At 43.6% G+C, this 23,514-nt stretch overlaps 4 protein-coding genes across 7 annotated transcripts; 3 read left to right on the top strand and 1 right to left on the bottom strand.

The window, feature by feature from the left end:
• Positions 1-85: 85 nt before the first annotated feature.
• hmgn1a (high mobility group nucleosome binding domain 1a) lies at positions 86-4,306 on the bottom strand. Its single transcript, XM_011608260.2, has 6 exons — positions 4,106-4,306; positions 3,317-3,346; positions 2,043-2,072; positions 1,916-1,951; positions 1,218-1,340; positions 86-1,138 (listed from the first exon to the last, which is right to left on the bottom strand). Exons 1-6 carry the CDS (start codon positions 4,118-4,120, stop codon positions 1,070-1,072), a joined length of 303 nt encoding a protein of 100 aa, XP_011606562.1. The 5' UTR covers positions 4,121-4,306; the 3' UTR covers positions 86-1,069.
• A 1,487-nt stretch (positions 4,307-5,793) lies between these two features.
• get1 (guided entry of tail-anchored proteins factor 1) lies at positions 5,794-7,560 on the top strand. Its single transcript, XM_003968280.3, has 5 exons — positions 5,794-6,033; positions 6,348-6,513; positions 6,953-7,020; positions 7,111-7,225; positions 7,310-7,560. The coding sequence occupies exons 1-5, from the start codon at positions 5,944-5,946 to the stop codon at positions 7,381-7,383; spliced, it is 513 nt and encodes a 170-aa protein (XP_003968329.1). The 5' UTR covers positions 5,794-5,943; the 3' UTR covers positions 7,384-7,560.
• A 133-nt stretch (positions 7,561-7,693) lies between these two features.
• On the top strand, positions 7,694-17,064 carry sh3bgr (SH3 domain binding glutamate-rich protein). The gene is given in 14 exon segments (XM_029843960.1): positions 7,694-8,608; positions 9,275-9,424; positions 9,426-9,461; positions 9,697-9,777; positions 10,131-10,205; positions 11,932-12,075; positions 12,499-12,522; positions 12,596-12,622; positions 13,312-13,335; positions 13,639-13,665; positions 15,240-15,266; positions 15,516-15,545; positions 15,867-15,924; positions 16,509-17,064. Coding segments are annotated over 13 exon segments (708 nt in total). The 5' UTR covers positions 7,694-8,563; the 3' UTR covers positions 15,885-15,924; positions 16,509-17,064.
• A 1,069-nt stretch (positions 17,065-18,133) lies between these two features.
• igsf5b (immunoglobulin superfamily, member 5b) lies at positions 18,134-23,258 on the top strand. Of its 4 annotated transcripts, none has more exons than XM_011608261.2 (10): positions 18,134-18,228; positions 18,634-18,725; positions 19,086-19,394; positions 20,071-20,198; positions 20,295-20,460; positions 20,635-20,760; positions 21,529-21,553; positions 21,922-22,010; positions 22,543-22,622; positions 22,972-23,258. In XM_011608261.2, exons 2-10 carry the CDS (start codon positions 18,677-18,679, stop codon positions 23,074-23,076), a joined length of 1,077 nt encoding a protein of 358 aa, XP_011606563.2. In that variant the 5' UTR covers positions 18,134-18,228; positions 18,634-18,676; the 3' UTR covers positions 23,077-23,258. The 4 variants fall into 4 exon arrangements, with proteins under 4 accessions (XP_011606563.2, XP_011606564.2, XP_029700139.1 ...); XM_011608262.2 differs by having other exon boundaries at positions 18,220-18,361; XM_029844278.1 differs by lacking the exon at positions 18,134-18,228 and adding an exon at positions 18,243-18,374.
• Positions 23,259-23,514: the final 256 nt, after the last annotated feature.

Raw genomic sequence — 23,514 nt, forward strand, 5'->3', positions numbered from 1 at the left:
CTAAGATTAAACCCTATTTTCTGTTTCCACGTTCCCCTGAAAGGGCCAATAACAACCCTTCAGAGACAAATGTTATACCATACAAAGACATGAAATTTATTCAGGTTTGGTGAAATTATTCACAGCCAACAGGTGGATGCAAGCTTACATCAGTTTGAATCTTGAAACCCACATTTCCCGCACATTAGAGTTATTCATCAGCCGTAATCAAACGATGACCTTGCATCTGTTGTCACAGATTTTGGTCTAAATTCCCCAGTACACAACAGACTGAATTTAGACAATTTTCTTTGATGTAACGAACCCATCAACCCCCCATTTAATCAGCTGTATATTACAGTAAATTCCAGTTGGTCACTGAAAGGAGATGCTTGTATTTTGCACTGTAATCAATAAGTGTCTGAGGATATTAACAGCATTCAGTCACATCATCACCCAGATGTATTTGATGCATCTAACTAATGATTTAGACCACAATGCTGTCACATAACAGTAATACATAACTGAGAAACAGAGACAGTCATACTTTAATTGGCATTTTATACCAATTATAAAGAAAACATTTTAACCTTTAAAAAAACAAAACTGTACATTGGAAGCGAAAATCCAAACACCAAAACAGGAATTTACCCAATCAATTCCAGTACAAGTTAAAACGATTAAAGTAAACAGTGATGGGAGGAAATAATTACTCAACAGAAAACATAACCCTTAATTTTAACTTCATCCAATTCCCTTTCAAACAGTATTGTGATGTGATAGATTTTTTCCCAAACCAAACACATTTTAAAAGCTTTCATTCATCTCAGGAATGTTTCATGTAAACTGTCCTGGAGTCCAGAATCTCAGAGAAAACTACAACTTAAAGCAAAAACTAACAGCCAGATCAATGAAAAAAGCATTAGGTAATACAACAAACTGAAAAAAATCCCTTCCACAGGGGAAGAAATTTAAAAATGCCTTTTGGCCATCACATCCCTAAAAACATTATCATCTTAAGAAAATAGATAATAACAATCTCTGCATTGTACAGGAATCAAAGTACAGCGCGCGTTTCTGGATGTCCCCACTACTCGGTCTTCCCTTCCTTTTCGGCCTCACCGTCTTTTTCGTCCGTCTCCTCTGCTGCTGCGGCTGGCTGTTCGATAAAGAAAGAAAATGAGCCTTCTGCAGCGCCCACGTGCAGTGGTACATACCAAAGTTTAATTGTGTGTCACCTCTTCAGCTTTAGCTTCCCCGTTTTCTGGAGGACTTTCATCCTTCGTTTTGGCCTCTTCCTTCTTCTCTTCCTCTGGCTTGGCCTTTGCCACCTCTTTTACCTTCTTAGGCTTAGGAGGTGCCTGATTATATCCAAAATGAAACAAAGCAGATCAATATATTCAATTCAGTTACTCAGAGAATAAACAAGTACAAGGGAAGAGCCTGCCTGGCCACTGAGCCTGTTCCCACTCATGTTTCTGTCTTTCTAAATGGGTTTCTCGAATGTAAAAAGTACAATTGGCCTGTCACTTTAGCCAACTGAATTTGATGCCTGATGAATTTTTTTTTACCTACCACACTAAGCGTGTGACCCAGTCGACACATCATTGGTGTGTTGCGAACAGCACTGATGGGTACTCTTGGTAGGTTGGGTTCAGGTCAGGGTGGCTTCCTCATTCACAATGATTTAAAAGTGACAGTGTCTCAACAGAGACATTAACTTAGCCTACTGTTGTGTTCCTTACAGCCTTGTCACTGTAACCACAGACAACAATGTCCAGAAGCTGAAATGAACGTGATCTAGCTAGGAAAGGTGTTCACGTTGCAAACAGGCCAGACAGAAGCATAATGGGGCCTTCAGCGGGGTCGCAGGAGGGCCTGAAGCCTCATCCCTCTGCCTCCAGGTGAGAGGCAGGGCTGAGAGTAAATCCCTCACCTTTTTCTTTTCTGGTGTTGGAGCCGGCTGCACTTTCTGTAAAAAAACAACATTTAACCGCATTACATTTCTGCAAGCACACAAGTGCAGCACACATCATTATGGTGTTACTATCTGTGGAACTTACATCACTCAGCCGTTGTGATTTTCTTGTTGGCTGCAGAAAAACAAATAGGTTAAAATACAGCAAAAAAAATCCCAACATGGTTAGCTCAAAAGACCAGAAATGTTGACATAAGGACAAATATTAGTGCTAGCAACTAATTTGAATCTTATTTGGATTCTTATGTGAAAAGTTTTGTCTGTGTTCTACTTTCACTTGTTTCATTTAATAACAATCAAACAAACAAAAAAATCCGTATCTGAGGTAAAATATGTACGGTACATCTAAAGGGACACACAAGTGTCATTTTTTGCCTCCTTCCTTTCCTCCAGATATGGATACAGAGATTTTTCTTTGTGCAGTAACCAGAGATGCATAAAAATAACCCCCTGCTAATTAGCTTAGCTCAAATAATGAATGAGCAGGCCTGTCTGTCTTAAGTCATCACATAATCTTCTCCATGCTACCATATGGTTGTTGTGACCTGAGCATTTACACAATTTAAAATCAGCGGCATGCTGCACCGTGAAAACCATGCCCTTATTTTCCAGTGATCTGAAGTGTGGTTTATGTGAAGAAACAAACCCAGTTTCACTACCTACAACCCTATAGGGTCAGAGTAAGATCTGTAATTGGTGGAGCCTGAGGTTTGAACTTCAATACTTCCTGGACTACACTGCCCCCTGTGTTTAACATCAGCTACAAATGTAATTACACAATGGGGTAAACAAACAAGTAATAACATGCACATTTGTGTGTTGGTAGTTTCAGAACATTCATCTGAAGACTTTAGACAGATGTTAGTTGACTTTCTGTCAAATACCAGAAATACAAACTAAACTTGAAAACAGCATCTGAGCTTTCCAAACCTATTTCACTACAGACAAAGGTAAGATTAAGTCTGGGAAAAGGTTAAAACTAAAACACATAGATAAAAATTCTGTAGAATTGGAGTTAATTGTCTGTAGCCAGCATTGGCTGCTAATCCAGAAGAGAATTATTAGTGTATATTAATACAGAAAAGTCCAAATAAAATATAAAGATTGTCTCCAAACTGTTTTTTTTTTTAAGAAAACCATTGCTGATATTAATAAATTACCATTTAAACATGCAAAATATGATATTTTTATTTATTATATGCCTGTGAATAAATCGGTGTCCTTTTGGGTAATGATCGGATCACAGCCCCTATTATGATCAGTCATTAATCTGCTCTAACTTGAAGAATCGGATTTGCGCTGCACTAAAGAAGAGGTGAATTCTAGCAGTGAATCCTTTCTGCTCTGGTAGATACTGACCTCTGTACTCCCCTCTGCAGCCCTGGCAGCCTGTGGGAGACAGCGACAAAACAAAAGTGTGAAGGCAGAGTAAAGAAGCGCTTCATGTGGGTGTGTTGTGAAGGGGGATGGGCACCTCTCCCTCCCCTTAAATCAGAAAGGAATTATACAAGCTTGGTGGAAGACCGGGCTGCCACCTTTCTACTCAAATGTTCCTTCGGATTTCTGCCGCCAGCAGCTGCTGCCGGCGAAAAACTCACGATTCACGGAGGCAGCCGGGAGTCATCAAAGTTTAAGTTAATCGGATAATCGGACTAATAGCGAAGAGTTTGTGCGGCCGCTGCAGATCTCGGCGGTGGCGCTCGGCGGGTCACAATAAAGTCAAAATCTCCACAGCACGTACACATAAAACACGCCGACAAATTCGGAACTTAAAAATAAGAGTTGCTCTAATGCAGGAGCATAAAGCCGGGATTAGGTCCAAATACCCGCAGGCGTTTCGGCAAGACATTTTCTTTAAGTGGCAACCTGTTCGTCGGCTCATATTCACGCCCGCACCAAGAAAGGTGCATAAAAACACGTCTGCGAATAAAAGCGAGGACGGCACGTATGCTTGGGTTTGTAAAACGTGGGAATAGATGTACAATCTATTTTATTCGACCAAAGGGCGCCACTTCCCTGTTTTTAGCGGCTAACCCGAGTACAGTAAATGTGGCTCACTCGCTGTGGAAACATGCAAGTCCGGACAATTCGAAAACCGAGATCGGCGCATCGAAAAATGTTGCAAATGCAGCCGTGCGACCAACTCACCCTTCTCCGCACCATGGTCCCCTGTTTTGTTCGTCAGCTGTTCGATTTAGAAAGAGAAGAGCAAAACCTTTTGCGGGTCAGCGAAGAAAATCGACTCTTTATCTCTGCCTCCCTTCACCTTCAGAAAAGTGCGTTAACGTAAACGCCTGAGCAGGACAAAATCTAGCTAAAACCGGATTGGATCCCCCCTCACGGTACATTTTAGCCCTTATCCTACCAACCTAGCAGGCAGCGGCATATCCCGCCCCTGGCGCCCAGTGATTGGCTTTCATGTGAAGGCTCCACATTTTTGAACCATAACACCTCACCTGTGTGGGCAGCACCGTACGCCAGTCAACACCAGCCGACTCTTCCTTCTTTTATTGTCACAGGATGTTCCCCTGAGACGTGTGACATGAACGGTTTTACAACCTATTTGGTTGTTAGACGTTATATTGATGCTTATGAAAACTGGCATCATCCCCTGATGTATCCCCCTGGTATATGTATGTTAAGGTTTATGACTCAATGAGTTAATCGGTCTCAATAACCTCGGTTTACTTTCGTCTATTAGCATGGATGAATGGGTAAAGTGTATCTGCGCCATAGGTTGAATGTACACGAACTCGTCTTGGGTGACGTCAGTTTTCCGTCTCGTGCGTCCCAGCAGCTCAGTGCCGGATATGCGCCATGTCACAGTTGCGCATGCGCTAACCAATTAACATTCTTCGAGCCATTTTTGGCTTTTATGAAGGACAATAGCAAAAAGGACAAGGATAAGAATTTAACGCCACCAAGGAGGTCACGTGGCAGCCGGTGTTTATTTATCCGTTAGCAAAGAACTCCGCAAGTCATTAACGAATTTTAATGCATATTTCAGAAAATGTTGATGTTGATAATGAGCCAAGGAAGAATATTTTTGCGATGTTTTGGATTCCAGAGTTTGAACTTTGACTTTGAGATGTTACGTAACCTTGTATTACTACTGTACAGTCCAACAACCTTCATTAAAGGAAGACAAATCAGAGCTCTCAAGTGCCTTGATTCCCCACTGGAAATCATTATCTAAAAACATGGCACTTCACTCAATGCTCTTTTCTCTTGGGCAAACCTTTAAATACAAGACCAGCAATAGTTAATACACATCAGTAGTTTGACAAATTGAAATGGGATTTTGGATCTATTAATTTGTCAATATGTATTTATACTAATTACCGACTGTTTATTGCCTGTTGACTTAATTTGTTTTTTTTTTATGGTCATGAGCTTTGGGTAATGACCGAAAGATCAAGATCACGGGTACAAGCGGCCGAAATGAGCTTCCTCCGTAGGGTGGCTGGGCTCTCCCTTAGGGATAGGGTGAGAAGCTCTGCCATCCGGGAGGAGCTCGGAGTAGAGCCGCTGCTCCTCCGCGTCGAGAGGAGCCAGATGAGGTGGCTTGGGCATCTAGTTAGGATGCCCCCTGGACGCCTCCCTGGTGCGGTGTTCAGGGCATGTCCCTCCGGTAGGAGACCCCGGGAAGACCCAGGACACGTTGGAGAGACTATGTCTCTCGACTGGTCTGGGAACGCCTGGGGATCCCTCCGGATGAGCTGGAAGAAGTAGCTGGGGAGAGGGAAGTCTGGGCTTCTCTTCTTAGGCTGCTGCCACCGCGACCCGACCCCGGATAAGCGGGAGAGAATGGATGGATGGATGGATGGATGATTACAAATGCGTGATGTTTTTCAAAATTGATGTCTATACTGTCTTGTCTCATTGACGCATATGTGTAACGCACAGGTTAGCGCATGCGCAGAAATGAACCGAGCCGCTCAGGTTCCGGGTGCAGATCAGGCTAAAAGCTCCACTGAAGAGCCAACATGGCGGCCGGCTATGCGTGGTTTCTTGTGCTTGGTTCTGTTTTTCTCTGTAATCTCATGAAGACACTGCTACCGTCTATTTCATCTTTTGTAAGTACGATCTATATATTCAGTAGGTAAAGTGGTTATCTTTAATGTCGATGATATTGCAAAATTAGTTGCCCCTGACTTTAAAGAGCTTCTCTTAGCTAGCTCGCTGATGAGTCAAATTGTGAAATTCTAAGGGTGAGCTTTCATTATGATGATAAAATAATTTAATTGAAATTAAGCACATGTATCCTCCATTTATAATTATTTTCGTAACACATATTCATGCGCTTTAATCATGTGTTTATTTTGACTTAGGTCGCCACAATTCCCTTTTCTTGATACGTTGTTTTTTGTTTTTTTTTCCCCCATTCAAGCTGTCTAAATTGGTCCAGAAAGATGCTGAACAAGAGAGCGAGATGAGGGCTGAGATCCATGAAATGAAGAAGGAGCAGTCCACAATCAGCATGATGGATGAATTTGCCAGACATGCCCGGCTGGAGCGCAAAATCAACAAAATGACAGACAAGCTGAAAACACATGGTAGGAGACATGCAGGATTCCCTAGAACACACACTAGCAGGATTTAGTGAGGAATAAATCACTTTTGCAATTGAGAGAACTTGATTTATTTTTCTGTTTTCATCTTTGGGCTTCATGGGGGTGGAGGGGCCAGAAGACTGTTTCTGCTTCTGCAGTAGATTCATACGTTGACCCTACAGAAGGAAGTGGTGTCTACACACATTCTCAGCACTCTGGGTGAACAGCTGGTGCTGCCTGTCACTGTCAGCTGCTTCTTGTTACCAAAGGAAGTTGCTAAATGGAAATTTGGTTCAATAAAGTTATGCTGCAGTGCACAAGCACTTTCTGATTTACATCATTTTGTAAACAGTATGTGAAATTAGAACTTGCCTCCCTAGTTTCAGCCCTTTGAATTACATCTAATGAAACTTGTGCTTGTTTTGTTTTTCCTGACTTGCAGTCAAATCAAGAACAGCCCAGCAGGCCAAAATGAAATGGGTTGTCAACATTGTCTTTTATATCCTGCAGGTAGGTGAAAATGGAAGAACCATTCATTCGGGCATAATCTTCTGACAGAATATCTTGGTTCATAGAAAAAACTCATTATCTTTGACTCAGGCCGCTCTGATGATCTCCTTGATATGGAAGTTTTACTCTGATCCAGTGACTGTGGTTCCCAGTAAATGGATTGCCCCCGTGGAGCGTCTGGTGGCCTTCCCCACTGGAGTGGCAGGTATTTAGGCTTTCCCCCCGTGTAGCACAGTTAGAGTCCGCCCAGTGTTTGTGTGTCAATAATGGAATTGTTCTCTTTTCTCAGGTGGAGTCGGAATCACCTGTTGGTTGGTAGTTTGCAACAAAGTCATCACGTTGGGTCTTCATGCCATCAGCTAGAAAACCTAAACCTTATGTTAACTTATTGCTCACTTTCGGTGTGTGTGTGTGTGTGCTCGTGTGTGTGTGTTCGTGTTAATGTAGTGATGTGAAGTTACACTCTGATGTGAAGTGTAAGTTTTGGTTGTATATAATTTTTACATTAAACTCCGAAACTGAAAGACGTTAGAATAAAAATGAATGTAGGGCTCTTCATTCTGTTCATGGACAACGAGAGGCTGAGGTGCTGCAGCGCCACCGTGTGTCGGAGCAGGAGACTCGTTGCGTGCCGTTACACATCAGCTTTGAGAAGATCAGGTCTCACATTTATCAAATACACATTTACAACTAATAACAAATGATTGATGGAGCTGTAAATGATTGTAAAGTGCACTAGAACACATTTATTGAATTCTCAACATGAACCTCGTTTAATACTGAATGAGACTATATTATAATATTCAGATGTCAGTTTTCTGGAGGGCAGTGAAACATCCATCTTTCTGAGTAAAAGAAACCACAATTCAATTTTATTTATACTTAATGAGGTTTTACTCTAAAGAATGTAGCTCGATTTGAATATATAACATCAATACTTGGATTGTTTTATCAGTTAAACTCTTGTTCGGTCAGTAAATAGGTGCTAAAGGTTGCTTCATGCAGCTCTGCAGCCACAGCTAAAAAGCAATGATTAATAATGGTTTAAGGACTCGTGTACAGCTATGGTACCTTCATAAAGTTTTACCATTACAGTGTGTGTGCGTTAAAAATGTTTTAAAGCACACACGCACACAGATAATCTACAACAATAAATCGGAATAAACCTTTAAGTGAATTTCGGGAAGAAAATGTCTGAGTCCGTGTCCAGCCTATGGTGCTGCTCAGTACTTATTCTGTCCATATATGCACTCAGCAAAGAGAGAGGGAATAATTCACCGTCTCCTGCAGGGACAGACAACTGAAGCTGCCAATCAGGGTGGGCGGTGGGGGCCCCACAGGGGCCAAACCTCCAATCCTGCACCAGGGGGGACAAAAATAACCCAGGTTCTTGCTCTCTCTCTCCCTCTCTCTCTCTCTCTCTCTCTCTCTCCCCGTGTGCGTTGCGTGCGTGTGCGCTGTCTCCTTGCTGGGTGCGCTCTAATAATAGAGGAGGCAGTCTGCTCCTTTAAGAGCAACATTAGTTGTAAAATCTGTAACAAACATGGTGATTAAGGTCTTTCTGGCAACTTCTTCTGGATCCACAGCGGTAAGAATTTATGCTGTCACTCACCTTCTGTCTCAGCTCATTCAATATTGACGTCACTCTTTTCCAAACGCTGCCTGTTGTGTTCTCAGCTTGTCCGTGTGAAGATTCCCAGTATCAGGAATGTTCAGTTGTTGGGGTTGGTCTGGTGTATGTGCGGGTTTTCTAGAAAAAGTGGGGGCCTCTCCCCAGCCCACAGGGTGCAGCGCTCCAGGGAGGGTGTTGGTCTCACACAATACTTAATATCTGCATTCTGTCCCCAAACACAACCACTCAAGTCTCTCCACTCTTTGTTGGTAACTGTAGCAGAATGGATCCATCCTCCACTCACTACTTTTGGCAAAGCTAACAAAACACTTCCAGCTGGTTCATGGGGGCGACATGTTTGTTCACACCGATAAAGGACCTCAGGAAAGCTCCCCCCTCAGTGACGGGGCCAAGAAAACAACTTAGTTCTGTCAAAAAACCCAGTATCATTTAAATCAGATCAAAAGTGTTGTGTGTGGAAAGTGATGGAATGTATCAAAGACCTGCACTTTTTGGGGAGATTTATCTCTAAAACCTTCAGACTTTGATGACTTTTATACAGTACATACATGAAACCCATGCACACCTCCCTGGTTCTAGTGCTCTCAGCTCTGATATTTGTGCTTTTCTTCCACCTTGCAGATCAAAAAGAAACAGCAGGATGTGGTTGGCTTCCTCGAGGCCCTGAAGGTGGACTACACGGAGCTGGACATCGCCTGCAATGAGGAGAACCGCATGTGGATGAGGCAGAACGTTCCCACAGAAATGAAGCCCAGCAACGGCATCCCGCTGCCCCCCCCAGATCTTCAATGACGACAGCTACTGTGGAGTAAGCACCCAGAGTCCATGGAGCAGGAAAAATTAGAGGGCTTTTAAATGCCCCCCTCAAATGTTCTTTATTTAAAAAAAGGGAAAACTCTGAATTTATTATCCTTCAAGTAAAAACCACCTGGTGGATGTGACCACTGACGTAGACCAGTGTAAAACCAGACCAGTATAAAACCAGTAGAGAGGACAGAGTGGTGGCTCCTCAAACCTGTGTGTGTTTGTGTGTTTGTGTGCAGGACTATGACACGTTCTTCAATGCTAAGGAGGACAACACAGTGTTCGCTTTCCTGGGTCTGCCTCCTCCTCCTGGGTCAAAGGTCAGGCCATTTTTCTTCTACAGTGCTGAAATCTGACTGTCTTCATCTCTGTGTTCCTTGCTCTCAGCAGCACTTGGAGGACAGTTGTGGACACGATGAGAGTCCTGCATGATTGGATGACTTTATGTTTTAAAATAATGTGGCTGATTTATTGGAGCTGTTCTGGCGGTAAAAAGCCGCTCAGCTTTTGCTTTGGCTGCACGTCCAGCGGTCACGCCTAAAGGCCAATAACAAGATTCCAAAGTTGAAATATTCCAATGACATCATTTCCTGGAGTATTTTCAGGGATGCCTGTGTGAATGAGCCTGTTTAAAGTTGTGTTTTGGTCTTTTTATACACTTTTATGGTGGCAGGAGGCACAGCAGATGCACATTGTGGAGAACGGGACTCACACTGAAGGAGCTGATGGCAGCGCTGATGATCCAACAGTAAATCCACTCTCTCTTTTCTTTCCATCACACGATCATGAGTTTCCTCTTGCCTGCTCCATTCAGCCATCACAGCCACTAATCAATCACCCATGGATTCATCCTTATGGTTTAATTTTGAGGGTTCTTTTTCCCATGATGCTCTAACACACAGCTCAGCTGCCCTTCCACGCATTTAACAGTTCCATCTTAACACTTATCCTAAACTTGTACAAAGGCTTTTCTCTTTATTTTACAGGATATTCATGTCCACAGAAGGTTTTTTTGTGAAATCTGCACCCTACTCATTGATTGATTTTAGCAGAGGAGCTAAACTAAAAAGACATGCTGATGTGTTCAATCACTTCAGCTGATGGGTGGATGGAAGTTGTTGCTTCTTTTCTTCTTCCTGAACATTGTTGCTCATTTTCAGGGGGATCATTTCACCTCACTCCAATTACATTTTTCTGCCTTTTTAAAGGGCTACAGCTTTAAACTGCATTTGTCACCCGCGCTCTCTACTCCTCCCCGACCCCTGCAGGGGCTGTCAGGCCCTGTTAGCAGAGGCTGCCAAGTGAGCTACAGATGTGGCTCCCAGAGGTGCTGGTGGTGGCTCAGCAGACATAGGCAAAAAAGAAAAAGAAAGCAAAAATGTTTTTTCATCTCAGAGCTAAAGTCAACATGCAGCAAGTCAGGAATCGTAGAGGGTCGTATTGAAACGTGGCTCAATTAAAGTCTCAAAGAAGTAATTTACAACAACATCAAAACAGAATAAAATCATTTGCAAATCCTGTAGAAAAATGTTCAGTTGAAAACTAGAGACAGGCACGATCAGCTGATCATCTCCTCTAGGCTGGAGGACACAGCATCCACGGGTGGACGTGGACTCTAGCATGTGGACAGGTGGGACCACAGCACACTTGTCTTCTCTGAGTCTGTCTGTCCATCTCAGAGGGCTCTGAGAAGCAGGCTGGTTTCTGGCTGTTGTTGAGATGGTTTCCAGTGTGTGAGGAGGTGAATCCTGCGCTTGCAGGAGCTGCTGATGGTTCCTGCTGGTGGTTCCTGAACCCACCTGGTAACATCTACGGTGTGAGGAGGTGGTTAATGCGCTACCCTCTGAGGGGTCAGAGGTCACGGGCATTTGACGGTTTCCAGCTCTGCTACTTACATGCCCAGATTTGTCCAGGTTCTCTGAATCCTTTAATGCTATTATGGTCTGGAGATGATGGCATCACTAAAGAGAATGTCAAAAAATATCCACCAGTGGAATTCCTCAACTTTCCCATTTTGTTGTTGCAGACTTCAATTTTAAAATGAAAGAATATTTGCTAAATTAGAGTAAAGTTTAGTGTCAGTCCAGGTATTGGCCGGTGTGTGATTGTCTAAATATAAGCTGAAAAGGATGATAATGGCATTCTGTCCCTTTTACACAAGAGCAGCTTTAATAACTTCACCTCGTCGGAACTGGAGTTGAACCTCAGTACTACTGGTGTTTAATCCTTTCATGTCAAAGCAGGTTCTGGTGGGTGAAGGTTGTTGCTAATGTCTCTTTGTTTTCAGGCATTTAGCCTAGCAAATCTAAGCGATGTTAAGCTACGCTAAGCTAAACTGAACGGCGGATGAGTGTTAACGCGATGCATCTTTTGCAGCGTAAGGATGTCCCAGCAGATGAGACAATGACCGTCCAATGTCTGGCTGCTGTTGAGCACGTTTTAATCGCCAGCTGTTGCTCTCATTACTTGATAAGGAGGTTCCAGTGGAGGAGTGCAACGGGGAAACCCAGACTGATGGTGGAGAGGAGGAAGGTGAGAGTGGCCAGGAGGAAGAGGGTGAGGCTGCAGATGAAGAGGCCCCTGCAGACGAAGATGAGGAATTAGAAGAAACAGATGAGGTTCCACCTTTGAGTGTCGGCCCTCATAATTAACTCGTTCTCTCTAGTTTTCCTCAATCTTCTCATCATTCCTGGAATGCTGTTTTTCCTCCCCCCAGTATGCCTGTCTATACTTTAAGTCATCTCTTCTTTAAACATTCCATCTGTAGCTCCTGCATCTCCTTGAAAGGTTGCATTTTAACTCAATCTCTGTAGTTTTCATCATTTTTCCAGCACGGTGAGATGTTTAACTGCCCTGCCCTCATATTTGCCCCTGTGTGCTTCTGTGTTCTGCTGATGCAGATGTTCCACATGTGTCGATGATTCTCCTGCATTTCTCTGCACACCCCCTCAGTGTTAAAGCATCCCGGTCCGGTTGTGCCTGTGAGTGTTTCACAGATACATGTGAGGTATTTGACTCTGTCCTGTCCTCTCTATTAGCAGGCCCAGGCTGAAGAAGATGAGCAGGTAGGAACATGAAGCCTTTCTGAAAACTGCAGTGATGCCTACAGCTTTGATGAAATGTTTCTCTCCTCCTCAGCAGGACGAAGAAGCTGATGATGACCGGGTAAGTTTGAAATACCGACACAGACTTCAGAACATCCCAAATCTCCCTCTGAACATCAGCATATTGTAGCTAATCCTTCCCTCAGCAGCCACCTCTGGAGTCACATCTAGCCAGTGGACTTACTGTCTGATCCTCAACTCTCATCTATCTTCTCTCACCCAGACTCCTGAAACCTGTTAGCATGTAATAAACTGTTAGCATTAGCTCTTGGATAATACAGTCACATTGGCTCTCCTTTGTTGTCTTCATGTCGCATGTTTTGTTCAGTGGGATCATTTCATGAAGGTTTTTCTTCATAACAGGACCTTTTTTGAAGGGCTTCACGTTGTCAATGAGGTCTTTCTCATCACAGATCATGAAGACAACACTGATGCTGAGACAACATATTTGGTTACAAATATGAAGTGTTATATAGTGTTTCATCTGTACTTATGGCATCATTTATAGTTACGTCCTGTTTTGACTTGGATGAAGACGTGAGCAGCCTTTGGAGCAACGTTCCTCTGTTGGGAAGATTTTATTGTTATTTTTGTACTTGAGGGCTTTTACTGCTTTAGATTTGTATTCCAGTCCCTTTGTCCTGTGTCAGAGGACATTCTGCTGCTCTTTATACCAGCTCCACCCCTCCTGCACGTGTTCTTTAACCTTTGACCCCTTCTTTTGTCCATATCTGGGTTTGCTTCCTCCAGGATGAAGAGGATTTGCACTCAGAGGTAACAAGTGTCTCAGTCATCAACAGTTGGGGAGGTGGGGCTGCAATGGGGTCTGGGTCTTCGGTTTCCCTCCAACTCTTTCTCCATTCACCTCTTCATCCTCCCCTCATCGCCTTTCACTCCGTTCCTTAACCTCATTGTTTTCTGTCTCTCTGCTCACATCCAGCTCTGCGTCCCGACAGCCTCATCTGCCCTCTCTCTCTCTCTCTCTCCCTCTCTCTCCCCGTTTCTTTCTCTCTGCATGCTGCTGATTTTCCTTTTCTTCCCTGCAGCCTGCTGACTGAATATCTATTTTCCTCATAGGATGAAGAAGAGCTCCAACAGCTTCAGGTACAATCTAGCGATATTATAGGGCTCACATTGTTCCTTCCTTCCCTCCTCTTTCAGTTATTGTAGTGCTTCCTGCACCAGCTCACACATTCCTTTCGATACTTTCCTTCTGTTTAGTCCTTTAACAACAAACTTTGTTTCAAATGTTAAAGAAATGAAAAGATGTCAGACACAACCAGTCAGCTTACTGTTTGCTCTCTGTGGAGACCATCAGTAGCTCATAGCAACCCTGCTGCAAAAGTGATGTTGACTCTTAGATGCTGTGATAATTGTACAGATCTTGAACGGATGAGCTCTGTGAGCTCAGAGATCCTCCTGATTTAGAGTTGTGAGGGTGAGCAGCTCTCCCTCTCTCCTCTCTCAGGATGCCATCTTTGTTGGAGGCCACAGAATTGTTGGAACTCTTCTATTGGTGTCTGAGATGGGACAGGAAAAGCTTTGTGCATGTAGCTCTGCAGGTAGTTCTTTCTAAAAGGTTTCTGTTGGGTTGAGGAAGAGTCAGTCATACGTCAGTCAGTCAGTTCAGCTGTTGAACTGTTCCGACATTCAGCTGTTCACAAGTCAAATAATCCAGATGATGATGAGGTGGAGGTTCAAGAATGTCTCTTTTCCACTAACGTGTGTGCTGATTCAGATCCAGATGTTGTCAGATGTTTGACAGCAGATTGTACCGTGACATTAGCTGCTGTTCTCTGCATCCCTGCTGAAACAGCCTCTCTCTCTCTCTCTGTCTCTAGTGATTTGTCGTCTGCTTTTCTTCCCATGCAGGAAGAACCTGGACTTGATTCAGTCTCGGTCACTTCAACAGTCTTTATTCTTTTCAGCCTTTGTGGAACCCTCCGTGTGTCTGTACTTAGTTTGGTTGCACTTGGCTGTTCAGTGAGCATGTGTGTTCATTTCCTTCTCTTTTAGTGCATCCAGCTCCGGTGCTGCTGCTCTTTTTGCTTTTTTCATTGTGGCCAACAGGTTCGTGGTGCATTAGCAGCGACACCAAAGCTGCTCCCACCTGCCTGTGATTACCTTACTGGGAAAATCAATGGAGGATGCAGTGTGTGGAGTGAGCATTGGTGTCCTCTTACACCGAAAATGATGTCTTTGACCCTCAACCACACCCCATCTCAGTACCTGGTGTTCTTTCAGACCCGAACGGTGATTCTGGTGCACCAACTTGTGAATCTGTGTCAGATTCAAATGTACCGGTTGTAGCTTTAAGCGCACATTCACACTGACAGAGCAGTAAAGCTTCTGCTGCGTGGGAGGGGGAGAGAAGGTGCAACTAAAGTTAGTAAGATTTAACTCAGTGAGTTTTGACTCTTCTAGCTCTTCTAGCATATCGCTGAAATAAATGAGTCGACATCTTGGGCAGATGTGAGTAGAATGAGGGAGACATCCTTCTGTTGGGGCATCGTTCGGTCAGAGTTCAGTCTTTATTCCCTCCATCCTCTAGTGTGCTGCATGGATGTCTGTGAGCTCATCTCCATGGTGATAACTGCTCACCAGCTGCATGGCAACATGAGCAACAAGCACAGCTCATTGTATTCTAACTTTAATGTTTCTATGTTTGTCATCTACAGGAGGAAGAAGAGGCTGAAGCACAAGAGGTATATTTACGTTACTCTTTGGTTGCCTGCTATGAATTATGGGATCTTATAAAGCAGCTCATTGAATTCATTAGTGTTTGTTTTGGTGATTTTTTAAGTATCGATATACTGTATCTGAGAAGATGGCAGCAGAGACCTGCATGGTGGCTTCCTTTCAGCTCACTAATCGTGCACTGATCGTCTCACTCTCCCTCAGATGTTGGCCTCACAGACAACATGTTTGTCTTTTTCTTTTTTAATTTGTCATAGGGAGAAGAAGAAGAGGCAGAAGAAGAACAGGTCGTGTTAAGGGACCGCGTGCTGCCTGAGTGACCCAAATACACATCTAAGGATAACCGACTTTACCCACATCTGAATCCCACTGTTTCCAGTTCACACATGCTATTGATCATTGATCTGTGGTTTAGATTTTCACTAGTTTATCAGAGTGAATAAATAATGAACAACCCTAATATCCGTAACTATCCCATGATAACCTAACGTTTTCCTATTTTGGTGATGATTGAGACATTAATTTAAAGACATTTCTGCCATTGTTTTCTGCCATATTTTCTATTACCAGCGCATTTTACAATGAAGATATGTGTTTTTTTTCAACAGGAAGTAGAGGCTGAGTAGTTAAATCCAGGTGACGTCGGTGATGTTGACTTGGATTCAGGTGAGCTGCTTCTCCGTCCTCTCATTTGTCTACTCTCACTACCCCTCATCACCACTGGAGAGCAGTAAAACTGTTCATTTCGTTTAAACTGTAGGAATAATTAGTAACACCATTTCCAGGTTACACCAAATTTAATCTGTCTTTTCATTTTTTAAACAGCTGCGTGAGCAGTTAAATACTGTCTTCATTGCTGTGTATGTATGTGTCAGCAGCAGCATTTAGAAAATTCAGGTATTACCTGTGATAGTTGTAACATGAGTATTTTGTAACATCAGCTTTACAAAAATGTTCAGTTGGTGATCTCACGGTCATTGCTGATTGGATAAACTCACAGAAAAATGCTCTGATTGGTCAGATCTATTTGAAACAGTGTGAGGGAATGGTTAGCCAGTAATGGGAGGACCGATTGGCATTTGTCACCCCCGCTCTCTACTCCTCCCCGACCCCTGCAGGGGCTGTCAGGCCCTGTTAGCAGAGGCTGCCAAGTGAGCTACAGATGTGGCTCCCAGAGGTGCTGGTGGTGGCTCAGCAGACATAGGCAATGCAGTCATGCGACCTCTCATGTTGTCTATCTTCTGTTTCAGCCTCCTGCTCCTCTCCTCTGATGCCAGAACCCCTCAGCCCCTTTTAGCCTCTCCAAAGCTGCACTGGGCCTTACTGGAAACTGAGAAGTCCGAACTCACAACTGTTACTTGTTGCAATGTTGACTTAATTTTTATATTTTGCAAATAGTGGCTGATGAAAGTTCAAATAGTAGCTTTATTTTTATTGCTTTTATAAAATAAAGAACAGAGTCTTGGTTAAATTGAACCATATTTGTCATATTTTAGATGTTTTCAAACACAAGGAGCCTGTGGAACCTTGCCATACCTTCAGTGTATGTCAGGTTCATCTCTCACCTCACAGTCTTCTGTTATTACAGCAATTATAACAATGTGTGTCTGTACAGCTCCCTCTGAATACTGAGTGTGTACATGCTGAATAAGTCTTCTAATTGCCACATGAAAACTGGCAAAAAACAATACCAACATGTCTCCTGCAGCACGACTGTCTCATCAATGCACTTTGTCCAGTGAAGATGGAAATATGGGACTGAATGTCTAAACTGCCGATAATGCAATAAAGTTGACTGATTTGTGATCCCTCTGTGGTTCCTTCCATTCTTTTATTATTAACTCCTACATTGTTGCATACTTATAGAGCTGCCAGAGACCAACTGACCTGAGAGATTCCGTGGGGGAGGGGGCATCAGGTATTTACAGCAAATGATTTACATTTACACAAACTTTATATCTGTCTGCAGGCTTACCGGTAGAAAATACAGCTGCACATTAAAATGAAAGCTGTGATGGAGAAATTAGGTGATGACAGATGTTCACAAGTCTGGGCTGTGTAAAAATATGGGTCTCTTTAGAGCTGTGCCATGATGACATCAGGTGATGTCATCATCTGATGATGCCATCGCTATAAAATACAGAAATAACTCCCTGAGAGCAAAAACCAACAGCATTTGAATCATTCAAGAAGATGTGGTTGTGTGTTTGCATCCCCGCACATGAATAGCACACTGGTTGTAAAAGTACATTCTCAACTGTTGTGGGTGTGCATGAGTGTGTGCATGTGTGTGTTTGTCTGTATGTGTGTGTGTGTGTCTGTGAGAGAGAGAGACAGAGGCATCTCTGTACAGTCTTAGAACATGGCCTTCATTTATGTTTATCTCACCCCGATAACCTGCAGGCCCCTCCCACCCAAGGTCAGCTGGGACTGGCCCTGTCGTCCAGCCCCACAGATGCTAACTGGAGAGATGTCACTCTGGTTTGATGAGTCCCATCGACCCACATTTACTGGTCAGTGTAACATAGAGCAGTACAGTAGCAGATTCATGTCAAAGGCTTCTGAAAACGCCATCTAGTGGACAATTCAGATGTCAGAAAATGCTGAATACAGTTGCTGTGGATACAAATTAGTGTCCATCCTCCAAAGGCCTGAAGAATTAGATGCTCCACGGCGAAATGTAGCAGGTTCAAGAGGAAGCACAACTGTGTTGGCTGTGTGTCTGCTCACAGAAACACCAGCATGTTTGGGTTCATCCTGTGGTGCACATGAATTCAGTTGTGGTGTGTGAGATGACAGCCAGGGGCCCGTGCTTGGGGTCTGAGTCATTCTTCCTATTTACATGTGTGTGTCCTGTGGAGCAAAGTTCCCAGCAGGCAAGCTAATATTTAACAGGACAGTTTTGGGCGGCATTGCTGGTCACCAAGCACGAGGAAGAGACAACAGTGTGCAACCGCCAAGCAGCCGCTGGTGAGACACATGAGCACATACACACACACACACACTGGGCTGAAGACGTTCTTGATTCAAGCTTGACTTCAGCTGGATTTTATCCCGGAGTTGTTGGTTTCTTTCACGTCTGAGGTGTACGTTCCAGAATGAGGTGAACATTTCTGGTCAGCCGTCTTTTCTTTTTTTTTTTTTACCTTGGTTCAGCCCAGACTTTGGTCTAACAGCATCTTCTTAACCTGCTTTTCTTTCTCACAGCACCATCTCACTGTAAAATTGGAACTTAAATTTTGTAAAGATTTATAATTCACTAAAATGTGACTTTTTTTCATAGTTTCAATGTTCCTGACCTTGTCTTTACAGCTTGGCTAGTCTTTATTTCTGCCTCAACAGTGACATGAGCCTCTGTCTAACATCTCCATGTAGGTCCAGGGGATTCCGGACGATGGACAGACTGAAGTGATCAGACATGAACGTCCTCTCTTTCTGGATGCTCCTGCTGTCCAGCAGCATTGAAGGTGTAAACTGAAGTATTTTACTCAGGCTGCTCAGACACCTCACTTCTAAAATCATTAATTTATCTGCTTGGTGAATGTCCAGTCGGTGGTGAGGGGACGGGGACACACAGACTTCTGGAAATAAGCTGGAAATAAATTTGTAATCTGGCCGACTCATTTTGCTCTTTCATGATTCCACACCGTGGCTACAGAAGTGTTTCCTGGTCCATTGTTTTTAGCCTTTTTCTTCCTGGACCTATCAACCTGATCAAGATGCTGCTGAGATCTTTGCACATTTTATCTGTGGCTTAAGAGTGTGTAATTCATGTTCTTGTTCTGTCACATGTTTATTTATGCTCACTGGACCTCTCTGACTCGTAGCCACTATGGCTCAGGTGACGCTGACACCTGAAACACTGACGGTCCTGCGGGGAGACGAGGCCCGGTTGACCTGCTGCAGCAGCAGCTCCCAGTGGACTGTGATGGTGTGGCTACTGAACGCTGAGGTGGTTCTGACCATCTCAAATGAAAGTGGACTCCTGCCGTCCATCAACCCCAATGTGACAGCTGAGCAGATCTCGCCGAACAGCTGGACCTTCATTCTGAAGAACACCACCAGGCTCAACCAAGGACGAGTGACCTGTGACCTCCAGGGCATCGACAGGAAAGCAGCAGATCTGTTTGTGCAAGGTCTGTATGTTCATGTCTTGTTACAGGTGTGGAGCTTCCATTAGGAGGTGCTTATATTGCCTAAAATGCAACATGCAGAAAACGTCAACTGATATCAGCAAATCAGGTCATTCCTCAACATCTTCTCCACTTGGAATCCTTCTACACAGCTTTTTGTACAACTAAATAATTAAAATACACGTAACAGCGGCGGCATGGTTCCAGAACCAGTGTCCCTCTGATGTGAACCAGAGCCTCCGGTCTGGGAATGTGCTGACACACCTTTAGATAAATGGACACGCTGGCACAACCAGTCACCAGTCAGCAAGTCTGTGATTTGTGCTCTGCAGCTCCAAATATAGGGGTGGACAGAGGACCACAAATCAGCCCAAGAGGCTGATTCACTATTTAATCGTCCAGTTTGAGGATGTAAATATGACCACAGGCCTGCCCCCAGTTTAGCAGATAAACAGGCAAACACACACACACAAACACACACACACACACACACGCACACACACACACACACACACACACAGAGCCCTTCATCAGTGAGGGTTTTTGACCAACACCCAACACTACATCATCCATCAGGCCACTAACCACCCCCGAACGGAGCAGCCAACCTTCTTGCGATCATCTGCTTTTTTTCCCCTCCATGTGTGACATATCTGAGCACATTTACGTTTGTTTGCAGAAAAGGGACGTGTGCAAATCTTTGGGGAGGACAAGTTGGCCTTTAGGGGTCACTCTGTGCTGTTCGAGTGCAAGGCTGCAGGCTGGTACCCCCAACCACAGATACAGTGGCAGGTGAAGGGCAAACAGGTGAGAAGATCTTTGGCTGCTGCTGAGTTCGGCTCCTGAGAAGGTGAGAACATCAGCATTAAACTGAAATCGTCTCTGCTCTGCTTCTGTCTGGAGGTGAGCCAGAGTGACTACAACGTCACTGCTGGAGAAGCAGTCAACAGTGTCTTCACCGTGACCAGCAGCCTTCTCCTGACAGCGACGATGACCTCTCGTGTGGACTGTTTGGCATCTGTGTCCGCTCTGTCCCAGCCTCTGAAGAGTAGCGTGAGCCTCACAGTGGGTGAGGATCACAAAGGGATCTCAGAGCCATCCTCTATCCCAAAGGATTCCCATATCCTCTCAGCAGATCTGTCAAAATTGGGATCCAAACTTATTCTGATCATTGATACCAGAAAAAAGCTTCAGCTGATTGTTGGTTTAACTTCTGGAGCTGAAGATCAGGTTTGTCTCTCAGTTACAGAAGTGCTACAAGAAGACAACTGTAGTGTTTCTCTGGTGGTGGTGGCCTCAATGTTGGCTCTGCTGCTGCTGCTCAACTGCACCGGCTGTGTCCTCTACTACACACAGAGGAGACATGCAAGTAGGTGCACGCACACATGCACGCGCACACACATTTTTAATGCACAATGTGTGATTAAAATATAATGATGAGGGAGGCGGTGACACGCTGTGACCACACTAGTTCCTTCAAGGACATTTAACAGCAGAACATCAGCTGTCAGCAGAAAACTTCTTATTTTTCAGGAGTCAGAAGATAAAATGAAATAACAGTTTCAACAGGAGACAGGAAAAATCCTTTCATTAATTTAAGCTTTTCTGACCCACTTTAACCAGTTCATTTGGGTTCTCTGGTCCGGTTTAGAAGACCTTTAGTTCGGCTGATGGTTCCCTAACCATCATTATTTATGATGAGCTGGGTTTTTGGCTTTTTGATGTCAATTTTAGTGAACTTCTTGTCCAGGTGAAGGTTTCCTGAGGTTTGAGGAGTTACAGCCTGTTACTGTTACAAGGCTCTGGCCCATTAACACCAGCAGTGGTTTGATTCAGGTTGCAGGTTTAGAACCATCAACAAACATGTTTATTCTTCTCCAGTAATGCGCACGTTACTCTTTTTAAAATTAAAGCTGGTGGCAGAAACTGTCAACACTTGGAGTGTTAGCAGCTACCAGGAGAACCTTTGGCAAAGACAACCGTGATGGTGTGATGCTGCAGAAGTCATTAATGCACAGCTCCAGCTCCCAGTAAACTGGCTGGAGGCAACAGCAACTTTCACACTGATGTACACCAGCTATTCCTGCAGTCCGTGCACTCACCATCAAATCTTCACTTTTGTTGTTTTTCATTTCAGAACGGAGCTCAGAAGATGCCTTCAGGTAGAACCTTCATGTCAAAGCTCTCTTCTTTCATAATCTGTGATAAACTGTGTGAGTTGCTTTAATACCAGAGAGGAGAGAGAACAAAGCTCTTTTGATCTTTCCTCCCTAAAAATAACACACATGGACCTGAAATGCCACATATACCGGCATCATTCATTCTCTATCTAAATAGGTGTTAGTCCATGCCAAAGGTCTCATTAATGCAGAGAAATTAAAGGAAATCATCTGTAACCTGTAATCTGAGCTAGTGAAAACAGCAGAGATAAAGTGCCGCTCTGTGATAGTGGAACTGTTCACCACGTCTGACTGTAGCGGCTCTCAAAAGGTTGTCTTTTCCATTGGACCATTCAGTTGTGCTCCTGCAGGTTGGACCAATCAGGCAGAGGCACAGACTTGGTTGCTGAGGCAACAGAGGGAAGTGTAAATCTGGGATACTCTTGTGGGGGCTCCACAGGTGAGTGAATGACTTTTAGTTATGAAATCCTGTAGGTCAATAACAAAATTTTGGGAAGTTTTGGGAAATTTAAAAAAAAGTTTTATTCTAAAGTTGAAGTTAGGATCTGTTTTTGCTCCTTTTGTTGAGCCAACCCATCAGTTAAAGTGTAATTTGCTAAAATTTGCATATAATAATTGAATCATTCATCACATTTACACAATGAAGGTGTTAATCATGACTGGCTGCTAATGAACTTTTGCTGATCCCAACAAAACCTGATGATCAATAAATTCAAGATAAAAATAAATCACATTGATTTAAACCAATAAAGACACTAAACTCTCATCATTTTCATTATTGGCTTCTTAGTGCATAAAAAGAGACATACAGGAAACAACTTAAAGACACCTTGATTAAATGAAGTATTCAATCAATAGGATGTTTAATTTTTCCTTAGCTTTAGAATAAATCAGGTGACCAAAACAAACAAACAAACAAACACAAACAAACAAACAAACAAATGTTTAGATTTTAAAATTCTATTCTTCAGATGTATGCTACACCAACACCATAATCCTTGAAACTGGTGGCCAGAATGCAAGTAGCATGGAATTTAGTACTTTTACAAAGGTGAGTGTGTTTGTGTGTGTGTGTGTGTGGGTGTGTGTGTGTGTGTGTGTGAGAGAGAGAGAGAGAGAGAGAGAGAGAGAGAGAGAGAGAGAGAGAGAGAGAGAGAGAGAGAGAGAGAGAGAGAGAGAAAATATTCTTTTCCTGTCCAAACGTGGATGACTCTTGGACACTGTTGAAGCCGCCTTTGAGCGTCCAGAGATGCCCTGGTCTAAGACAACAGTCGTGTCCTGTGCTGTTGTCTTGTTGTCTCGCGTGATCTGTCAGGTTCCTCCAGGTTTCCAGGACCTGATGTTATGAATCCATTGTTGTCATCTCTGTTACTGTTGTCTCAGTGCTGCTGTCCCACCAGGTCCCTGATGTGGTGTCCTCCAGCAGCCAGTCTCTGCACACACACAACCAGGAGTGTCCGTCGGAAGAAAACTCCAAAAACGTCCGCAGAATCACCACAGTCTGAATAGCTGTTCTCACTACAATGTCACCCTGTTTCTGTTTTATTGAATATGAAGATTTTTACGTTGTCACACTCACACAGATTCACCATCTTTTCCTAGTCCTTAACACCAGATGAACCATTTACAAATACTGTAAATTTAAACTGTTTTAATGTTTTTGCTTCTTAATAAACATGATAAAAAAGTAAATTACAGCTTTAACAGTTTATCAGGATACATTTGAACACTTTTGGCTAATCTTTCAGTGATTTTCTGCTGGTGCCACATAATCACCCTGTAATCTGAAGTGAGGGTCACTACAGCGATTAGGAGACAGGCGGGGGGAGGCAGGGTTGACTCCACAATAACATTGATAATCCAGAATTAATCTGAAGCAGACTGTGGGATTACAGACACATCATCCAGTGAACCAGTGAAAAGGTTTCATATTTAAAATATAC

The sequence above is a fragment of the Takifugu rubripes genome, chromosome 11, assembly GCF_901000725.2.
Source record: "Takifugu rubripes chromosome 11, fTakRub1.2, whole genome shotgun sequence".
Taxonomy (NCBI): Eukaryota; Metazoa; Chordata; class Actinopteri; order Tetraodontiformes; family Tetraodontidae; genus Takifugu; species Takifugu rubripes.

Bases quoted from the DNA above. Each gene is read 5' to 3' on its own strand.
- igsf5b (XM_011608261.2), top strand. From the start codon at position 18,677: ATGAACGTCCTCTCTTTCTGGATGCTCCTGCTGTCCAGCAGCATTGAA. The intron at 20,199-20,294 runs GTGAGAAGATCT...TTCTGTCTGGAG, and splicing joins GGCAGGTGAAGGGCAAACAG to GTGAGCCAGAGTGACTACAA. The intron at 22,011-22,542 runs GTGAGTGAATGA...TCTATTCTTCAG, and splicing joins CTCTTGTGGGGGCTCCACAG to ATGTATGCTACACCAACACC.
- get1 (XM_003968280.3), top strand. From the start codon at position 5,944: ATGGCGGCCGGCTATGCGTGGTTTCTTGTGCTTGGTTCTGTTTTTCTC. The intron at 6,034-6,347 runs GTAAGTACGATC...CCCCCATTCAAG, and splicing joins TACCGTCTATTTCATCTTTT to CTGTCTAAATTGGTCCAGAA. The intron at 7,021-7,110 runs GTAGGTGAAAAT...TCTTTGACTCAG, and splicing joins TTGTCTTTTATATCCTGCAG to GCCGCTCTGATGATCTCCTT.
- hmgn1a (XM_011608260.2), bottom strand. The intron at 2,073-3,316 runs GTCAGTATCTAC...GTTTTTCTGCAG, and splicing joins CTGCAGAGGGGAGTACAGAG to CCAACAAGAAAATCACAACG. The intron at 1,341-1,915 runs GTGAGGGATTTA...GGATATAATCAG, and splicing joins CAACACCAGAAAAGAAAAAG to GCACCTCCTAAGCCTAAGAA.